The sequence below is a fragment of the Rhinolophus ferrumequinum genome, chromosome 23 (assembly GCF_004115265.2).
Source record: "Rhinolophus ferrumequinum isolate MPI-CBG mRhiFer1 chromosome 23, mRhiFer1_v1.p, whole genome shotgun sequence".
Taxonomy (NCBI): Eukaryota; Metazoa; Chordata; class Mammalia; order Chiroptera; family Rhinolophidae; genus Rhinolophus; species Rhinolophus ferrumequinum.
Genome location: NC_046306.1, coordinates 29,554,297 through 29,576,648, shown reverse-complemented (window position 1 = coordinate 29,576,648; position 22,352 = coordinate 29,554,297). Strand labels below are relative to the sequence as shown.

Below are 22,352 nucleotides of genomic sequence, written 5' to 3'. Positions count from 1 at the left end.
GCTCTTGAACATAGATCCAACTGCCATGAGATGACTTAGGTAAGAAAATGGGAAAACCACTTTAAGCATATGCCTTATTAATTACAGGAGCCTCACCATCAGGTTCTGTGCATATTCCCAAATAACATTCTCTGTGGAAGACAAAATACTGGGAAATACAAAAATGACATGACACATATTCCCTACCTTCACCATCTAGATAGGGAAGCAAGTACAAATAAAGCAGACGGTTCTTATGTGCCAGGGTGTTTAAACTCACCCCAATCTTACATTTTTTGTTGCCCTTTCTTTCTCTTCTTCCTTTCTCTCCTTCCTAATAGAATATTTTATTTAGGTCTGATATGCTTCAGGTTCCCGTCCCCAGCCCTGGGGTAAATCTTAATTCTTCTCAGCCAGTCACAGTAGTTCTGCATCCCATGCCAATGGGCATTACTGTGGGGTGTAATTCTGCGCTATGATTAATAGGACATAAAGGAAAGTCTAATTAGTGGGGTTGAAGGAATCTCACTCTTAAAAGTGTCACAAGACAGGGACTTTCCTGTTCCACATGTGGATCTTATTTCACAAGGAGTTGACGCTCAGTGCACAGTCATCTTGAAATCGTAATGGAGTGAAAAGATGGAAAGCATCTGGGTTGCCAAACATATCAATAAATTCCTGATTTAATCAACCCCAACCACCTCCGATTCTGGACTTCCTGTTTTTTGAGATAATAAATTCCCTAACATTTAAGCCATTAATTATTACTATCCTATTACAGCCCCAAATACCCTGGCTGTTTCAATGTATCTTCAGTTCACAAATGAAGAAACTAAAGCTTAAAAGAGTTAAGTATGTAATTTACTTAGAGGCAAATTTAAAGTCGGTCTATTTATTTGCTAAGCTTATCTTCTTTCCATCCTACCACACAACTTTCAGAGGTCTGTGTGTGTGCTAAACCAAAAATAAATTATAAAAGGTTGCATATGCTAAGGCCTAACTAAGTGGGAGAGGTGTAAAAGAAGGGAGTGACACTCAGACTGGTTGGTAGTGGATGACTGACAAGGCTAAACATATGCCCTGAATCATTTCTAGAAATTTACTGCAGTCGAGAACATATATGTAAGGAGAGAAGTGGAATAATTATTTGATACATTCAATCAGATAATGTAATTCATAAGAGGAGTAACTAAAACCTAAAGTTCTTTTTTTCTTTTTAAGCTGAATGAGGATGTTAATTATTCAGTTGTACCACTTTGCTTGCTAGTGTATATGGAGCCATCATCTCCATAATGGTTTAGAATATGGGAAAATTTGTGAAGAGTGAAAAACTATAGGTTGAAATGATTGCATACTGTTATATCCTGAGAGAATTTTGTTTTGAATCATAAGGTTAGATTTCTCAGGAAAAACAATAATTTAAAACAAAACCACTTCTTGATGCACTGCCAAGGCTATCCAAACATTAGAAAATGACCATCGTAATTAAAAATCAACTCATTCTGTGCAAATATTTCTCTCAATCATCTGATTTATTTTTCCTCCTGGGTGTCTTGATAGTTAACAAAGGGGCAATAATGAGTAGAGAAATATTCATACTAATAATGAATTGCTAAATTGATTGGTTTTCATATTGTATATTTAATTTTTACAGTTGCTTTGAACGCTCAAAAGAAAACATTCCAAATATAAAAATATTCCTTATTTGAATTTAGACTGGCATTTCTCAGGAATACCAGTTCCTAAAATGCTCCAAGAAAATAAATAGGGTGATGATGGTGGGAGGAGGGTTGGCCATAACCTCAATGATTATGAATATGAGAAACTTTATTCCTATATTGAAAACATACTGCAGTAGCTTCCAATCTTTGTACCTAGCACTTTTCAAACTCATTTGAATAGGAAACCTTTGCTTTTTCCACCAAACACCTTTTATATAAAATAACGTTTCGATAGAAAAGGTTTCCACTTGTTCCACAAATGGCTGTGAAGTACAAAATCTAACTCATTTTCTAGGTATTGATTTTAACATTTAATTGGAGTCTAATGGGCTATACATAATTTGGTTATATTTTTATTTTATAATTTTCTTACTTGGTCTTGGGAAATTTGAATTTCTATATTATTGATGTCTATATTTATGAGTTCTGCATAGATTTATATATAATTAAAACAAGGATACTAACATTACATGAACTAAAACCAAATTTTACCCATAAGTCAAACGAGGATTTCAGGCAAAACCTCAAGAACCTTATTAATATTTATATGTAGGTTTTTGTTTGTTTGTTTGTTTTGGCTAATTATATGGAATTCTGCTTAATTCCTCTGCAGGAAAAGAAAAGACTTTGGTACTGGGACAAGGTATGTTAGAATGTGAATTTATATAATGCAAATTTTGGTATAATAATACATAGCTCAGAAAAGTAAGCAAAATAAAATTAAAAATCTCCCCAAAGATCAGAACATTATTTAACATAGGTAACACAGTTTAAAAAAATGAATATTTGAAATATGCACATTCTAATACTACTAGTAATTAAATAATTGGAGAGAGAATTGGTTGACATGGTCAGAAATCATGCATATGAGTCAGATGGTGGTGATATGAAACCATTATACAGAAATTTGGAGACAGCTTTTTGAGTCATTTCTTTAACAACAAAAAAAGAGTGGACCCTTCTCTTTCCTAGTAGCTGAAAGCTCCACCTTTTGAGAATTATTGGCCATTAATATGCTAACACATTAAACCAAACTGACAAATAGAGCCAAATTCTCTACATCTGTGCTGACCGAGTTATTCAGAGTGAGGGCAAATAACTGATTCTCGAAGAAATTAATTGGACTAAAAATCTTTAGTGAAATGCAGTTAAAAAAAAAAGAACTGCAGAGAAAAATTTTAACAGTATTGTGTAGTTTGTATTAACATTGAACAATTAGAACTATTATTGTGTTGTTAGGTATCAAGATTTAAAAAGGCAGCACAGCTATAGAATCAAGAATTTAAATTGGAAGATAAGAGTGTAAATAGTTATGTGAATTTGTGCCTTAACAAGAAAAAAAAAAGAAAATATTTATCTTCTCTTGTTTTGATCACGGAAAAGGTCTAGAAACAAAGTTCCATAGGGCAGCGTCCAAATTGCTGTTACTCATACAATTTCTTTCTCACTAAAAGGAACCAGGGCTCATTGGGGAAAACTCTGATTCCATGTGCTCTGCAGAAAGGAACAAGGTATGCATGGAAGATTTTTATATGCTAGAAAGCAAGGACATTTTCAAAGATCAATGGGTCAATGTCAAAAGGACATAGAAACCAGCCTAAGAAAATGTTGTCACCAACTAAAGCTGAGACAATTTGACCACTGAAAGAAGAATAATGGCTGTGGTTGAGTGAACAAACATAAAATCTGAAAACCATAAGTCCATAATGATACACAGAAAGAGAAAAATTAATATATTCTGAAAGAAGGTGAAAATAATAGAGTGTATATCCAGGCAGTCTTGTCATTCAATCATTTTGCTATCACTGGGTCATTTATTATAGGACAAATAATAGAAAAACTATATTAAATAAATCAGTTGAAAGCATTTTTGGACTTAAAATGACTATTAGTAAAATTACTGCATATAATGACCTCCAGGTAGACGAAACCGTACACAGTGTCCAAAATTTAACTGTATATACATTTATGTATTTTTAAGAGTCTTGTGGTCCTGTGTAATAAATGCAAGATTCCATCACATGTCAAGGTCTTTGAAGTTATATTTCTTAGGATCCTATCAAGTCAAAGATATGGATGCTTAACTTGTAGTTTTATAAACCTCCTCAAACTTGAATGAGAAAAAAGATTACATCTTTCATTTTAACCTCTATATGAAATTCAACATTCTCTTCCGTTATGAATGTGGGTCGCAAATCATAGTAGTAATAGCAGGACCTGTGACTTTGTCACAAGTAGAAATCACAGATATTTTAATATATTCCAATTGTTGCAAACATCACAACATATTATTTATAGTAATTTTTAATTGTGTTAATACAATATATATTATTTCATCACACAAATTTTTTTTAATATTTGATAAAAATATTTCAGAAGAATTTATTTCCCTTTAACTCCTATGTACTTTATTTTATACATTTAACGCTATTCTTAGAAAGGTTCCTAGGCATCACCAGACTGCTGAATAGGTCAATAGTACCAAATAAGATTAAGAACACGTGAGAAGAAAAAAAGAAATCCTTTATAACGGCTTATCAACTTGAGTGGGAGCTGCAAAACTTTTGAAATAGGCCTAAGAAACTGAATGCAAGGAAGCGAGCTAAGTGAACACTTTCTTCTTAAAGTCAGTAGTTTTAAAATAAGGCTAAAAAGATTTTGACATTCCTTCCCTCCAGAGCTGTGGTCTATGTCCCCTCCCTTTGAATCTGTGAGTGTTTTAACAAATAATAAAAGAAGTGACAGCACAGGACTTTGAGGCTAAGTGCAAAAAGGCAATTCATCTTCCTCCTTGTTTGTTGGGACACTTGTTCTTGCAGCCATGAGCTGCCATATAAGAAGTACACCTATTCTGGGGCTGCCATGCTGCGAGGAAACCTAAGCCACATGATGAGGCCTCCTGTAGGCAATTAGGTCAGCAGTCCTAACTGAGCCCAGCTGTTGTATTATTCTAGCCCAAATGCCAGACACGTTGGTAGAGAAGCCTCCAGATGATTCCAGCATGCAAGGAAGGTATTTGCGTCACCCTGAGCCATTCACTTCCCAGCTGAGGCCCAAGACATCAGGGAAAGAGACAAGCCATCTTCGCTGTGTGCTATCTGAATTCCTGACATACAGAATATGGATCAAACTAAAATGGTGGCTTTTTTTTTATGCCACTGAGTTTTGCTATCATTTTTTAATTCAGCAAGAGATGACCGGAATAGGGTTTAGAATGAGTCAAACACAAATCTAGTTTCATGGCATGAATCTCTCTTAGTAAATAATGTCAGTTGAAACAAAATAGACCATAAGTAGTCAGAGAGCCAATCCATTTTTCCTGAAGAATATGCAAGTTGCAGTGCAAATGACTGTACAACTCAGACTATAGGACCCTGACTAGATGGTCTCAGATTATATGGAATCATCTTGAGATAGCCCATTCCAGCTGTCTGGAGGCTACAGTGCTATCTCTGTTTAAGAGTCATTTCTATTCTAACCTATTTTTCATGGAATGTGGGATACCAGGCCAAGGCTGGACTTGATACCAACACGTGTTTGAGCCAGAAGGAATAGGCCTCCTTAAGGGATTCAGAAGACAGAACTGCTGAGTCGCCAGATGGCTGAATCCTAGGAGATTTTCTTGGACACGTCCCTGAATATTCAGTGCCTGGATCTCTCTTGTCATTATTTAGATAGCTTTGCTGGTCTACCCCACAACACTAATCATATACCCCTGGACAATGAGCCATGAGCCATCAAAATCTCCCCCAAGGCACGAGGAGCATTTATAACCCAGAGATACTAAATGAGAACGAAGATTTTGGCTGTGCTGGGGGTCGTAAGGTCAGTCTAGCTTATATTCATTTGGATGATGGACTGTGTGAAGCAAGAGAGTGGTGTGGTGTTAAAAAGCGTTTTTTGTCTTTTTTATTGTCTAAATTTTCTACAAATTCTTTCCAAGCCCAGTGATTAGAGATTTGCCATACAGAAAGTATTCTGGAAATATATTTTGTTTATAAAAACATTTTCAGCATATTAAAATCTGCATTTATTGAAAACTTTAATTCTAAATTATGTTGAGATGATATATAGTATATGTTTATATGTATGCATTTACATGTTTTAATCTTTTTCAACTTAATTCTCTACTCAAAACCATGGCAATATTCAATTTAGAATCAAATTAGGAAATGTGTTTTTTTCTCTTTTATTGTATTTGCAACCGACTAAAGGTTGTCATTAACAGGGCAATTTGTTTATATTTAAAGCCCTGTTCCACCTTGGGCAAATTAGCAATGTGCTTTGTGCAAAAGTTATTAAGCTCTTCAGAATTTTTCTGTACATAAAATAAGTCCAGAGAACTAAGTTGGGTTGTAAATGGCAAGAAGTCCACCAAGAATGAGTTCGGTTACACAAAAATTCCATGAGTCTGAAGATACCAGACATGGAATCATTATAGAAGACACGAAAACTTTGAAAAAGATATGTGTGAAGAAATAATATTGTTTCACAAATAAGGATCTGACTGCTTACGGGTGGAGCCTCTGGTCATGAACCCCAGTTTTCAGAGGCATTTCACAGAAAACAAAAGAAAATATACTTTCACTTATGACTGATAGAAAGTCGACCTTGGTGGAACTGGCTAAAGTAACTTTCAGAGAACTATACATTCGTACCTGTGAGGTAGGTGTTGTGCGAGGAATTAATGAAATAGTGAGAAAGGGGCTGAGACATATCTTCATTCAAATCCAGTTTCTCAGGTGAAACGACTCCATTTTCTTCTCCATTCAGATAGCGCATAAATCCATCCACTGATATCTGTCCTGGAGGAAATTAAGAGTTATGAAGAGTGTGAATTTATTCTTTTTATGGGTTGCTGGTATCATATTGTTTTTATTTTTTCCCCCCAGAAAGCTCTGGTAGCATCCAAGGTAGAAGACAATAGCCACAATTGCATTTTAATATGGGTAAACAGTAGTCTGGATTATTCTATTTCACTATAATTATCTCCAAATGCCACAGATAAGAGAGAAAAATGTAGTTACATGAGCTTCACTGACTTTCAGAGGCTTTTAAGTGCCTAAACACCAACCTCCTGTTTTTAAATATAAGAATGGTTATCAACTTCATGGATGGACATGAAGTTATTAGTGCTTATCTCTGGGTAATAGAATTAGAGGTGATTTTCCAAATTTTTATTACAAATATATGTTACTTTTATAATCAAAACAGTTATTCACAAGTGGTTTTATTATTTAAAGTGAAGTGAACGTGTTTTCAAAGAATGATCTTTTTTCCTGAAACAGAAAATAAAGACCGCAAATGAATCTGTCTTAGGAAAAAAAAAAAATCAAATGCTGATGAGAAAGATCTTTCTATTTCTTACTTAGAATAACTTTACTTCAAATTGAAGAACTATGACTCACATTTTAGTTTATTCAGATCCTACTGGGACATTTTTCTTCTGTGGTAACCTTCCTGAGGTAACTAATGTTAAAGATTGAGATAATTCTTTAACTTTATCATAGTATTTTTATAAAATACATAGAGAGAGCCATGTTAACTATTTTTTTCTTTTGAAATAGCTTTGTAGTAATATGTAGTAATATGTAATAATATGTTTGTAGTATATGTTCACTGAAGAAAAATTAGGAAATGAAATAAGCAAAGAGGAAAAATAGAAATTTTCTGAACATGCCCGACTTTTCTTTCAGAGGTAACTATTGTTAAAATCTTAGGTATGTATGCTTCCAGAGGAAAAATATGTGTGTATTATTATTCTATATGGATGCAATGATATTTAGTAGCCTCCTTTGTTTACATTAATCAATATATTATGAACTCTTTATACCAACTCTTAATTATTTCCGTAGGATAAATTCCCAGAAATAGAATTGCTGGTCCAAAGACTATATATAGTTTTAAGGCTTCTAGTACACATAAACAATTTTTAAAGTACTAGCAATTTACTCTTTCACAAGTGGTTTTTCTTCTCCTCACCCCTGCACTAAACTTATAGGTAAAAACATGATTTCTAATAATTGTAATTTTTTTGTTAAAAAATTGAGCATTATTTTATTCTTGAATGGTAAGAGGTGTGTCATCTGTAAATAGAATTGATTATTTACCACAGCATAAATCTTTTCACATCCAGTAAATTTCTCAAAATGACTGATGAGTACTTTTCCCAGTTCTGGAAACATTATAGATAAGTAATTTAATATCTTTCAGGAATAAATAAATAAAAAGAAAGAACTTGGGTTATTGGCTCTTGGTGAGAGGAGCTGAGTTCTATAAAAAGAAAAATCTTCCTAACCAAACATTTAAATAGGAACAATTATTCACACTATGAAAATCTTAAAAATCAACTCTAATACATACCTTGATAATTTTAATAGTGACAAAAGGAAAAAGTGCTAAGAAGTTCTGTTGCATTAGAAATAAGACATGTGACAAAAAAGTCCTCACCTTGGTATGTTTGTGTGATCAATTTCTAATAGATACTAATTTTCACCTCCAAATAACAATTATCTAACAGAGTGATCATTCCAGTCATGCTGCTATTGATGAAATCACTTTGGTTACTGCCTTTGAAGCCTTCCTTCAAAAATTCATTTATGGTGGAATTCATGTAACCTTTCAGAGTGGTTTCAATTTTTGGAAACAAACCAAAGTCAATACCATTTAGAGCCATTTCAATAGATGGCTTTAAAAAATATTTTGTATTATAAAACTCATTTAAAGGTAAATTGAAAAAAAATAGAATTTCTTTGTAGTATTATTTTTTTCCTACAACAAGTCAATTTTAATTTGTTAGCTTCATCTCTAACTAGTGTCCATTCTTTCTTCCCTCCCTCCCCCCTTTCTTTCCTTCTCCCCGCTCTCATTACCTTCCATTCATTTAACAAAGATTTATTCAGCATCTGCCATGTGATAGAAAAACACAGCACAGTAAAGCACAGCTTCTGCCTTCAAAGAGCTCATAATCTAATAGAAAATAAGATAGTTCACACCTTGAAAACTAGGTGTGAACTCCTCCAAAGCAGGGTGTGCATTTATGTCTTTTGTGCAGTAGGTGTCAGAACTTCTCTTTGATGATTAGTGATTCAAAATAGAAAAGGAATTGTTTTAAACCTGGCAGATCACCAAGGATGGCGTAATTTTGTTACATTCTTTTTTTCTGATTGGGTAGAATCATATGAAATTGCTAATACTCGGCATTTTTAACCTATGCAAATGGCAACTTCATACAACTCAATCTCTCTCTACAGCTATTCCTCAAGAGGACTGGCAAGAAATACAAATACCTTTAAGGGTCAGTAAAGAAAAGTAATGTGACTGTTGGAATAACGTGTGCACCAAAGAACCGTGGGGGGTGGAAAACTTGCAAGTGTACACCTCAAAGGCATGCAAATGACAGCAATAAAATATTGTGTGACCAAAGGTACTATCTTTATGGTGCTGAATTTGCCCCTGAGGTTGTCAGCTTGTGTCTGTTATTGTGCAAGAATAAATACCATTTTGCCTCATCAGCAACTTTTAAAGGCAATGAAAACAAAACATATGCCAATATGGCAGACATGATGAATTAAAGTGGGGATATATAAGATATGTATTTGTCATTCTCAAATGAGGATATTATAATTAAAGTCAAGTTGTAATTCCCAACATGCCAAAAAATGTGTGCCAAAGTTTTATCTAATTCATTAATAAGGAAACAAGAAAGATGACAAAGCCATTTCAAAACATCATGAGACACTAATACATACATATATAAGCATTAGCAACAAACAAACAAAATTCCAAAACTTAGAAAAATATTGGTAAATTGAATACAAAGCTGGTTAATGTCCTATAAGTCAATTAAACATAACTTTTGGGTTATCTTCTCCACTTTTATTATTTCATAGGAATTGAAAATTTTAACATTTTTTAAAGCATAGATTAAAGTCAGTAAAAAACAAGAGTTAGGGGAATCAGTATTTATGAGACTTATTTACAATTAATCATATTAAATAATTAAAAAATCCCCAGTGATGAATTGACCTAACCTGGACTAAGAATAATGAATGAGTTTAGAGTATAGTTCAGAATGTGATTGCAGACTGTAGGTGAGCAGACACTGGGGATGACCTTTCAACCCAAAAGCTTTGCCTTGCTAACTAAAAGAACAAATGTGCAAAATTTTCATACATCAAATGACTAGGCTGAGATAGGTCAAACTCAAGAAAAGCCAATGAAAAAGTGAAGGTAAGGTGTAGCCGGTTTATAATTTGCAAGGTGTTACCTAAGGAGTCTGGAATTCATTGCCAAAAATAGTTCTGACCAGTAAATGCTGTGGGACAGAAAACAGAACCTTACATACAGCATTTTCCTTTGTTGCATATAACATACAGCTGAATATTTGCTGCTGCTAACTTAAATGCATCAGTCCTTTTCCACCAACCTTGCACTATTTTTGCAAAACTGCTTACTTTTTTTTTTTCTGGTCCACTGAGGAGCACAGAAAAATAAAAAACCTTGAGAATTAAGATAGAAAAAACATTGCTTTGCTAAAAAATTAGTAAAAGCACAAGAAATCCAGCGTCCATTCCTGCCAGCAGCAACTGATTAGGGACAAATTCCTCAACCATCAGATGAATAAACTATATGGGCTCTTAAGTCTCTTCCAGCTCTAAAATTCTATGAATTCAAGTGGTTTTATATATTAGGGATGATTACTAGCTATATTAAAACAGAATGTGATTATGAAACATGAAACCACAATTAAAAGCAATGCTACAATTTTCTGGAATAAAATCAACAGGAAAAGAAGTTCAGCAGGATAAGGCCAGCTGGCAAAGGCTAAAAATAAAGTCTGTTACATATTTTCTTAATAAAATATCGATATGCTTCCAATTGAATATGTGGCTCATATAATGTCACCTAAAGATCTTCATAAGCATATATATTGTTTGAAACACTTAAAGCCAAAGTAGGAAAAATATAAATCCCTCAAGGAATGAAAAACAGAACAAAAAACTGCCCTATGAAGTTTTCCATTCAAAAGAAGTTCTGGTGTTCAACAAAGAAGGAAACTGGTGATGCAAAAGTGAAAAGATCTGACTTTAATGGGGAAAAATAATCTTCAAAGAGACACAAGAGGAAAGAGGCATGACAAAAGGATGGCCCCCAATTGCCATTTATATGTCTCCTCATACTTCATTTTGCATTTGTGCAAAGAAACTCACGAATGTCACATGGCTTTGCACAAATGCCATGGGTAACAACTGGGCCTCTGACTCCTTATGCCTCCCTCCTTCCCCTGGGGGTAGATAATGACTGAGGCTCTGCTGGTGGCCTCCAGAACATGTCAGGAAGACAGAAATTCGAAATTCTGCTGTGACAAAAGCAATAGATTCCAGGGATGGTTTAAAATCGTGCAGATCCACTGACAATCAAATGGATGTATTTTCATGCTTACAAGTGCATGCAAAGGTCTTTGAATAAGTTACTGGAGTATGAGCTACTGCAGTGCTTTTTCTAAACCTCAGGCAATCCCACAGATCTTGGGAGCAACCAAGAATGAGGAGGATTTGTGTCCAGAAAAGGGAGCTCTGGAGATAGAACATAAGAATTGTCTAAAGAGCTTCGTGGACTGGTTTTCCCATCTTCTCAGGTCCTGACCCCTTTATCTATCGAGGTCTAGAAAACCTACTTCCAACAGGATGTTCCAGCTTGATCATTCTGTTCCAGGCATCTGAGAAAAGATGTTTCAGCTCACATCTCTCCAGGAAGAACAACAGATGTTGAACTTACCCTGGAGCTAGGACACTCCTTTTTGGAGTGTCCATCAGGTCCCAACCTTTAAGTATTTATAAAACGTATCATGGAAAATTCCTTCTTGGTGCCTGTTGATGTGCAGTTCACGTTTCTACTTATTTACTAGTGTCCTAACACAGACATAGCTAAAGAGTTTGCAGTCAGAGCAATGTGCTCAGGTAGCAGACAAACAAAATAACTTCATGATGGCCACATAGGAGTCTTCTGGCTTCTTAAAGATTTAAATTTCAGGAATCCTCAGAGATAATCAACTCATTTTGGTCCAGTTGTGCTCCAATTTCTCTTTCACCTTTCTGTTGCCAAAGTTGGGCAGAAGATGGAGGAAAATCAGCCAATTTTGATTGCTGTTCGGCTGAATTTAGAAGGAAGGAATGGTGAGAAGCTGAGAATAGCCAGTGGGTGGAGTGGCCAAGGTGAAGTTAAGATGCTCCATATGATTTGCTCTTGATGCACAGGATGCAGGAGATGGCTATGGGGCAAACAGCCTGATCCATAAGCGACTGGCTAGGGTTGTTTTCTAAATATAGATCTATTTCTATAGCCAGAACTAGTTGTACTAGACTAGATGGTAGAAACAAGCTCCCTCATTTTTCCTTGGGTAGAAGCAAATGCTTCCAAATCTTTTAGTTGATGTTTTTGATATTTACTTCTGTATCTCAAAGTAATATGTTTGTATTATTATTTTTTTGATTCTTATGATGGGAGATGAAGATATTACTCTTTCTTCTCTCTACCCCACAGTCCATATACACATTCTTCCCATCCTTTTGAGATAGTTATATTATAATTTAGTTTTATTGGCAATCAGTACTTATATTATCATGAAGATATATTCTACTCAAGGCTAAGTCATATAGTCAACCAAATATTATTTTTCCTTTCCTGCAAGATTTTTAATTTTCCCTGTAGTTAATAATTGTCTTGTTTTGTCCTGTGCTTAATTTCTTTGCACATAACTAATGCAACTTCCAAATCTCCACCAGTTATCTAAACCTCATTGGAATATGTTCAACCCCAACTAATATTTTCCCAGTTTTATTTTCTTGAGGATCTTTCTTGGAGCCTAATGACCTACTTCACTCTCTATTGATTAATTTTCATTTCTTTTACTTCTTTTCTTCATTAAATTTCTTTTATTTTTTTGTATACCATGTTTTCCTCTTTCATAGTTAGCTTTTTCATTTTAGTGAGAGGTCATTTGTAAGTAACTTCCTGAGAAAGGGTTCATGAGTGTTAACTTTTTTGAGACTTGAATGTCTAAAACTGGCTTCATGACATTTGCCTACTCAATTGCTAGTTTAGTTAGGTATGATATTCTAGGTGTGGTTGTTAAGAGGTTTGAAGACTTAGTGATTTGTCATCCCCAAAACAGAAATGTGGCCTGTTTTCTTTTTTCTCTTTGGAAATTTCTAGAATAGTCCCAGTTTCTTTGGTATAGGTTTATCTTTATCCTCTGTGCTGGGTACCTTTTGAGACCTTTCAGCCTGAAAGCTATTATTCTTCTATTTGGGAGAATTTTCATGAATTACATCTATGATTATTTCCTCTGTTTTCTCTTTCTGGAATATTGGCGAAATTTTAAATTTTTATACATTCTGTCTCCGATTTTTCATTTTATTTCTTTGTTCTACTCTCTGAAGATTTCTTCAACTTTATTTTCAACACTTCTTTGAACATTTTGTTTCTGCTACCTTCTTTTTAATGTCTAAGAGCCACTTTTGTTTTGTGACATTTTTGTTAAAAAATAGCATTGTGTTATTTTCTTTAGGTGCAACATGCTGCTATCTTCTAAAGATTTAATGATATATATATATATATATATATATATATATATATATATATATATATTTAAACTTCTAACCACATAGTCATTGTTTTTCCCACAGTTATTTTTTCCTGCTTATTTCTACTTTTTCAAGAAGTTTTCCTCATATGTCTAGTAATATTTAATTGTCTGTTTACATTTTAAATCGGTGGATTAAAAGCTGATTTTTTTTTAAATTAAAGTTTATTGGGGTGACAATTGTTAGTAAAGTTACATAGATTTCAGGTGTACGATTTTGTAATACATCATCTATATATCACATTGTGTGTTCACCACCCAGAGTCAGTTATCTTTCCATCACCATATATTTGATAACCTTTACCCTCATCTACCATCCCCCTCTTCCCTTACCCTCTGGTAACCACTAGACTATTATCTGTGTCTATGAGTTTTTGTTTCTTCATTTGTTTGTTTAGTTCTTTTGTTGTTTTCAGTTTTATTTACCACATATCAGTGAAACCATATGGTTCTTTACTTTTCTGTCTGACTTATTTTGCTTAGCATAATAATCTCAAGATCCATCCATGTTGTCGCAAATGGTATTGTTTCATCTTTTCTTATGGCTGAATAGTATTCCATTGTGTATATATACGACAACTTCTTTATCCATTCATCTATCAAAGGACACTTTGGTTGTTTCCATGTCTTGTTCACTGTAAATAAAGTTGCAATGAACATTGGAGAACATATGTCTTTATGGATAAATGTTTTCAGATTTTTTTTGGTAGATACCCAGGAGAGATATTGCTGGTCATATGGTAATTCTATTCATAATTTTTTGAGGAACCTCCACACTGCCTTCCATAGTGGCTGCACCAATCTGCATTCCCACCAACAGTGTATGAGGGTTCCTTTTTCTCCACAGCCTCTCCAACACTTGTTACTATTTGTCTTGTTGATGATAGACATTCTAACTGGGGTGAGGTGATACCTCATTGTGGTTTTTATTTGCATTTCTCTGATGATTAGTGATGTTGAGCATTTTTTCATATGTGTATTTGCCATTGTATGTCCTCTTTGGAGAAATGTGTCTTCAGGTCCTCTGCACATTTTTTAATTGGATTGTTTGTTTTTTTGTTGTTGAGTTGTATGAGTTCCTTATTTTTTTTGGATATTAGCCCCTTATTGGAGGTGTTGTTTGCAAAAATCTTCTCCCATTCTGTTGGTCACCTGTTTATTTTGTCGATGGTTTCTTTTACTGTGCAGAAACTTTTTAGTTGGATGTAGTCCCATTCATTTATTTTAGCTTTTACTTCCCTTGCTTTGGAATCAAATTCATAAAATGCTCTTTGAACCCAAGGTCCATAAGTTTGACACCTATGTTTTCTTCTATGCAGTTTATTGTTTCAGGCCTTATGTTTAGGTCTTCGATCTATTTTACGTTAATTTTGGTCCATGTTAAATTTTTTAATGCATCTGATGCCATGAAAATTAAGAGAGTTAATAAGGTATCATTGTAGAGGGATCAGTCTTTGTCTCTTTGAAGTAACCCATAATGTCATTACTTTTTGGTCTCTCTTCTTGGGGTGATCAGAGTCCTGAGAGAAGATCTGTTTAATCATTTGCCAAGAGAGTAAGGAACTGGATGCCATCATTCTAGAGCCAAATGGGGAAAGAAGGCTGGAGGTCTCAGCACTCAGTATGCTTATGATCACTTTATCTCCTTGCTTCCAAAATAGTAGCAGTGCCTTCCCTTGGGCCTGTGTCATCTTAAACTCTCTGTTTTCTTGTCTCCACAAAATATACCCTTGTCTCCACAAAATATACCTTTAGTCTTCTCCCAGGTGGGAGTTCTAACTATTCCATAAACAGCTGTTAATCAATCCTCCTTATTTTTGGCCTTACCTTCAAACCTACTTCCATAGGATCCTAGCACCATCAATTTCTGAGACTTTTAAGGTTTTCATAGAATAACTCATGTTGGTTCCCAGCTTTTCACATGGATGACACATGATCAGTTTTCTTAGATCTATTTAGCTGTAAACATAGTTACTGCCCAAATCATGTAATTTTTGTCTCTTATCCTATTATCCTCACCCTTGCAGGTTATGCCTTTACAATAGTATCTCTTTTAATGCAATTTTAGTGTCATTTCAAGAGTTTAATTAGATAAATATATTCAGTTCACCATATTTGTCCTAAAGTTCCATGATTTTTCTACTATACCATAATGCAGACATTTTTGTTGATTACCTTTTAAAAGTCATATTTTACAGGTGTTATCCTTTGATCCTAGTATTTTTAGGTAAAATTAAATCAGGAGGGATTTATGTTATAGAACAAAGGTTTTCTGTTGTAGACCTGCTTCGCCTGGTTGGGGACCTAACATGGGGTTCACTGGTTTTATTTTATTTATATCTTTAATGAAAAGTGCGCAGTGGCTAATATCTCACCTACAGATGGCACTACATGGATAATTTATCTGTCAGATTTTCCTCATTACATCTTTTTCCAGGCAGAGTGTAGTCAGAGTCAGAGAGGTAGCTTGAGCTTTAAGGTACTTGAGATGGGAAGTTCCTTGGACCTCTTGGTTTTTCTGCCAACCTCACAGGCTGCTTTGTGGAACAGGTATGGTAGTGTGTGTAAGGATCTGTCAACACCCCGAGCTTCTTCAGGAGTCATGACTGAGTCAAATCAACCTTTGATTTTATGAGTGTCGCAGAGTTGACCAACTCCCTTCATGTGGTCATGGGATGTGTCCCTCATGACCTCATTCCATCAGCAGAAAATATGTCCAGAGTTGTAGTTCTGTTTCCCAATTCTTTTATGTAAAGTTACAATTTGAGTTCAAAGCACTGCTGGAGAAATTATACAATCAAATCTTAAAAAAAAAATATGGAGACTTCTGGAATTAAATTCTAAGGCAGCTGAAATAAATTGCATATTGTATTTGTACTGCAATAATTGGCAGTATTTAGCAAATATTTCCTCCCTTATTGTTCCAAAGTCCTTCTCACTCTTCTCCACTACAGGCAGCAACAAAATATTCTAAATTTGCCTCAGGGAAGGAAGAGATGGCAAAGAAGGGAGAACTAAAGGGTTCATTTTCTGCTTGGCTTTGAAGCCACTTTTCTACCAAGGCTTCCTTGGCCCCGTATTTAGGGGAAGTCCCAGACAAGTTCGATGTCCTAAAGAGAGAAGCTTATGGCTCTTTCCCAAGGGATGCTCCAGAAAATTACAAGCCAAGGTGTTCCCCAGTGGCCAGAACCAGCAGGAGCAGAGTTGTCTGGAAGGTCTAAATAGATGAACCGGGGTTTGATCTTAGAGAGTTCTTTAGTGGTTCACCCATGACTAGTAAACATGTGGATGAAACCATGGTCCTGAAAAAGATGAGCAATGGCCAAGACCAGAAAGAAATGAGGTTGTACTGGGGTAGATGACCAAATATAACATTCGTCCTTTGATGCACAGACACTAGGTAAGGCTTCTAGCACTTAGGAACCATCCTGAGTTATTTCAATATAGAAATGAAGACAGAGGGAAGAAAAATTATTTCAACTTCACTGACGGTGTCCTCAAATGTCACCATAACATCAAGCCTTCCCAAGCCTTCCCTGACCATCCTATGCAAGTAGTGACCCGTCCTGCTGGCACTTTTATTACATATACTACTTAATATTTCTCCATGTCATTTATCACCATCTGTCATTCTATCTATTTACTGGTTTGTTAGTTTTGATCTCCTGCTACAAGATTGTAAGTTTCATGAGGACAGAGTGTCTTATTCTGGGTTTCCCTTAAATCACATGTCCTGAGGCCAGGATTTGGGTATTTGTTTATTTAAAAGGTGGTCTCTTGGAAACACTGGTGGGAAGTGGGGAAAGCAATCAATAATACTGCATCATCAAGCAAATCACTACGGTAGGCAACTGAAATTTAATCTCATTGGGGAGCCACTAACAAATAGAGTAAAACAACTACTTGCAGGTTGTCCCACCTAAGGGGAGAGGAAGCTGGAGGGAGAGAGAGAGGGCTCCAGGAGCCAAAGGAAGCCTCCAGCAAAGAGAGGCAGGCATTCAGTGGGAAGTCCAGCCAGCAGACAGGACATTCATCAGTTTATTGCTGATCCTCAGAACACAGAACAGTGACTGACACATAAGTGCTCAATAAATATTAGCTGAAAGAATGATTATTGGGTTTGACAAATATGAACATTTATGTATTAATACATATCATAAATGGTTTTGTGTATTACCTTGGCAACTAAATCCCTGAAACTAATTTGTGTCATAGAGAACTAAAAATGGCAATTCTGGTTTTAGCCATTAATGACACTGCCAAGGAAGGATTAAGACAAAAATATCAAAGAAAAGCAATGAGAGCTTACAAGCTTCCAGACCAGAACCAAGGGGATTGGTCTTGTTTTGACTGATGTTACGTTATGGTCAACAACTGCACTTAAGAATCACAGGGAGGTTGTAGAGAGCTGAGTCCCAACCAAGAATCCTGGAGAGATTGCAAGTTTTATCTTTATTCCCTCCCTCTGCCTAGCCCCTGGCAGAAGTGCTAATCAAACAGCATTAGATGTCTAAAGCCATCAGAATAGACCAGAAGAAGGGGACTAAGATAACTCAGAATAGGGCAAATCAATCCTTAAACAATAGAAGAGTTACTGTACTTCATTATATTGCACAGGGCAAGTTAATTGCCCTGTCAATACCCTCTCCTTTTAACATCTTTGATCAGCTCTGGTAGAATTTCTTCTTAAAGTCACAAGTACATGAAATAAATCCCTAGGCCCTCACTTACACACCAAAGTGACTTTCCATAGGTCAGGGAACAAGCTGATGCTCCTCACTGCCCTAAAACTTCTGAGCCTGGTGGTGAGTATTCTACATCATACTCTCTCTCACGATACTTACATGAGCTCAGTGATTTAGGAGAAGGAAAAAGTACAGCACTGCCGATGAAAGCTAATCTCTAAATAGAATTCATGGCACATTACTAAGGTGCTTTGAAGTCAGGCTCTTTCCTGCTGAGTACGTGTTTTTTTTTACTGGGGGGTAGGAGGGAGTTACCTTAGAAATCACCCCATCGTAGCATCAAAACACCAACATGGAACCGCTCCTGAGCTTGTCCTGAAAGAATATGTGAAGCAGCAGCAGCAAAGTGTAAAAGTAAAAAAAAAAATGCTGCGGAGGCTCAAGGAGAGAAAATGTGGCTGGCTGTGTTTACAAACATAGTCATTTGGTTTGTTTGTTTTTTTAGTTTTGATAATGGATTCTGACTTTAAGGGAAATAAATTGCATAAGTCGGAGCAGGATAGGAAAGAAAGAGAGAGAGCCAGCCTTTGAAGAGCTTCATGCATTTAATATATTTCCATTCAGTGTATCATCTAACAAACCTTTATATATTGCTTGCTATATGCAGATAGCAACTCGTTTCATCCTCATAATAACTATGAAGCGGCTACTGCTTTTATGCCTATTTTATAGATGAGCAACCCGAGGCAAGTAGTTTGCTCAAGGTCACCCAGCTGGTAAGTGGATAAATTGCGATTTGGACCAAGGTAGTCAGGCTTCATGTACCAAGCCATTAACCACAATAATATGCTGCTGTAGAAGACACCGCACATAATCATATACTAGGATAAGGTAAGTAATAATAATAATAATAATAATAATAATAATAATAATAATGACAATCAGCTACCATTATTTGAGCACTGACTCTGTGCCAGGCACAGAAATCAGACAAGAGAGGTACTTTTAAACTCCCATTTTTCAGTTGAACAGACAGCGGCTCAGAGAGGTAAGCAACGTGTCTGAGGTCACAGGGGTACTTAGTGTGAGAGCCGGATCTGGAGCCCATGCCAGGGCAACTAAAGGAGAGAGAGTGGTGAGTACAATCGATTATGTTTATCTGCATAACTTACCCAGCACTGGCCTGGATGAGGGCATGAATGATGGAAAGGAGAGGGTCCTACTTCTGTGGCAGTCAATCTGGGCACCCTGGATTAGTCCTAAAAATAGTCCTGAATGTATCCAAGGAAGAGTTTTTTTCCCCATGATTTACTTATCTCACTAAAATGTGCTACTTTAATCTTTCTGTTAAAAGAAGCTGGGCTCAGGCAGGACAAATGATCCATCTGGCAGAGGCGTGAGGATTAGCTCTGTGATTTGGATTTGTCTATCACAGTCGAAAATTCTTTTCCAGACTGAATTTACATGCTAGTCTTTGCAAGTAATTTAAAGGCGTCCTCTAGGATTTTTATTCTCCAAGCCCTGAGTCTAACTTTTAGGAAGACAAATAAAATGCAACAAAAAGCTTTGTCAATGTGAGGACAAAAGAGATGCTAAACAGAAGATGTGACAGTATTTTGCGGGTTTTGCAAAAAATATGCAGGTGAGCTTAAAGAAATAAAAATAGCCCAACACAGGCGAGAAACAGCTTTCAAATCCCGGAAACACAGAGAATTCTCTACAAATTCTGCCTTGAAAGACAGATGGCCTATAAATCCACAGAGAGCATCAAACAGTTGAGATGGGCAAAGTGGACAAGGTGTCTGACAGCTAGCACGGCCACCAGCCTCACTGCTGAGCCAAATGTCAATTAGGCAGGATCTGGCACTCAAATGTATGGACGTCATCAGGATTAGGTAACTGAGAATCCATTCATCATCATTCAATCCCCACTCTTAATGTAATGACACCAGAGCACGTTGGAAAGCTGCTGGTCCAATGGTTTACTTAGCACCTCCTTACGTCACTTCCAAGCACAGCACTGAGAAGCTATTTCCTTGGCTCATGTCTATTCCTGGTGCTGTGACTGTGAATTCAGAGAAAGTAAGTGCAGGTGGCTTTAATATCTCATGGCTCACCAACATCTAGTTGCCTGCTTTCAGAGATAGTCTGTTAAATTTTCCCTTTTCAATTATCTTTGCTTGGGCACAAGCTTTCCTATTACATTTGTCAACTAACTGTGTTTTTGTATAGTATATGAACTTTGTGGTTTTGTTATTTTATCAATTTCTTCATTAATGCTGGAGCCAGTATATTCTATATATGTTCTCATGCATTATTATTGTATCTGAGGTTGAAAGGTATCATACATTCTTATTCTACCTTGATTGCAAAAACTGTTCTATTACCATATGAACAAATACAAGTTCAAGACACTGTGTGATAATCTCCACTAAATGGCTCTTGTCAGCAGCCTTTGCAGATGAACACCATTACGCAGCTGTCATGGCTTTCTGTGTCCCTGTAGGTCCCTCTGTATTAAGTTGAACTTGTTAAGATGGTTTTGTGTGAAAGTTCATAATAACAACACCTAACTTGGATTTAGCACTTTCACTTTTTCAAAATATTCTCACGTCTGCAATTTATTTACTCGTCATTGTTCTGTTTGGTTTTATTATTTAACAGGACAGATAAACTTTGACCCAGTGAGGTTAAACAGTCCTTTTAAGTTGACATGGCTACCTGAAGACAGAATCCACATTAGAATCTTAGCTTCTTAAACACAGGCTTGGAGTCTTTCCACTAGATTTGTGTAAGGGCTGATTTATCAATTAGGGTTAGAGGTTCTAGAGTGTAGGAAAGACATTCATTGCATTTTATCGGTGCACTGCCACATTGCTCTATCAAAAGACACCCTTCCCAATGGTTCCTGATCATAACACAAAGGAGGAAGAAATGTTCTAGATCCTTAACCAGAATGTCATGTTCCTTGGTCAAGCTGGACGTTGGCTTTCTAAGGTCAAAGAGCATGACCTTCACTTTGTTTACATCTCTCCTCGTGTCTTGCATAAAGGCAGGTCCAGAATATGTGTTCATTAATGCTTTCTGATAAACTACTTAGAACATTGTTTTCTCTTAGTCCTTCAATGCCAGCTGACTCTCATCAGTCCCTCATCCAACCCTCTATTCTGCAGCATTCCGAAAACACAGCTTGAATGTCACCTTCTTCTTCAAAAGCCTTCATCACATCCTTCCTCACACAGAAGGTTCAGCTACACTGACAGCCCCATGAGGAGAAGAATGGCAGCTTTCTCCTCTGTAGTTCAAGGGTGCACACGGGCAGCAAGGCTCAGTAAATGTGTGCTAATTGAATAATTCAATGCATGAGCCAAGATTAACATCAAGACGTTTATGTTCTGTCAGCTTTACTTCGCATTACTTCCTGCTCAAAGTGATAAAGTTATTTGACCATCCAAAGACTCAGTTTCCTCACTGTCTAATGGGGATAATACAGACTCAAAGATTTGTCCTGAGGTTTATGCAAGATAATTAGTACATGAAGAGCTTGAAGTGATTCCTGAAACTCCCTACAAACTTAATAAATAAGACATCCCCTTTCCTCCATGCTTCCCTGATACATAAAGGATGTTCAATAGATACTTGTGAAATGAACAGATGAAGGGGTATCACATTCTATCTTGTATTATAGTTATTTGTATATATCATCATCTGTCTGAATTATAGTCTCCTTGAGAATGAAGACTTTAGCTTGATTTGTCCACTTTTTGCAGTTCTTAAGTTAGGGGGGCGACAAATGTTTGTTGATTACAAAATATCCATGCAACTGCATCAGATGTATGTTAGAATAAAGAAAAAAAATTCGGTGGGCATCAGATACCTTGGAGGATCTCTCCTTTAACAGGCTGGAAATTCTTGTTATAGCTGAAGAGCTGGATGGAAAAAAACCCTCTTTTTATACCATTGTGATCATGGCAAATGTTGTTTTGTTGGTAATGACATGTTAGCAGACAGTATTGGTTGGGCTGCCAGGAGCTATTGTTGGGCTGGACTTCCATCTGCATGTCTTGGTCTGATGGCTGGATGAACGTTGGCTGGATGAGAATGAACGTTTCATAAGAGTATCCGTAAACAGTGACTGCGGTTGGGAAAACTCACGTGTGCGTTTGCACTGGCCTCTAGAGTTTGTCTCACGACTGAGATCCAGTGATGCACAGTGGTAATTTGTTTGATCACACAACCTTTATTGGCTGCCTTCTTTTCCTCATTCTCACTTCCTAAATTGCCCTCTTAGTGCTACTTGGGATCACCTCTCAAATAAAC

General features: G+C 36.2%; 1 protein-coding gene across 2 annotated transcripts in view; it reads right to left on the bottom strand.

Annotated features, from left to right (window-relative positions):
• Positions 1-22,352, bottom strand: part of PLCB1 (phospholipase C beta 1) — a 663,189-nt gene that overhangs the window by 159,461 nt on the left and 481,376 nt on the right. For both annotated transcript variants that reach the window (XM_033094700.1, XM_033094701.1), the window contains exon 10: positions 6,359-6,505. In XM_033094700.1, coding sequence (XP_032950591.1) covers positions 6,359-6,505 — 147 coding nt within the window. The remainder of the gene's footprint in view (positions 1-6,358; positions 6,506-22,352) is intronic.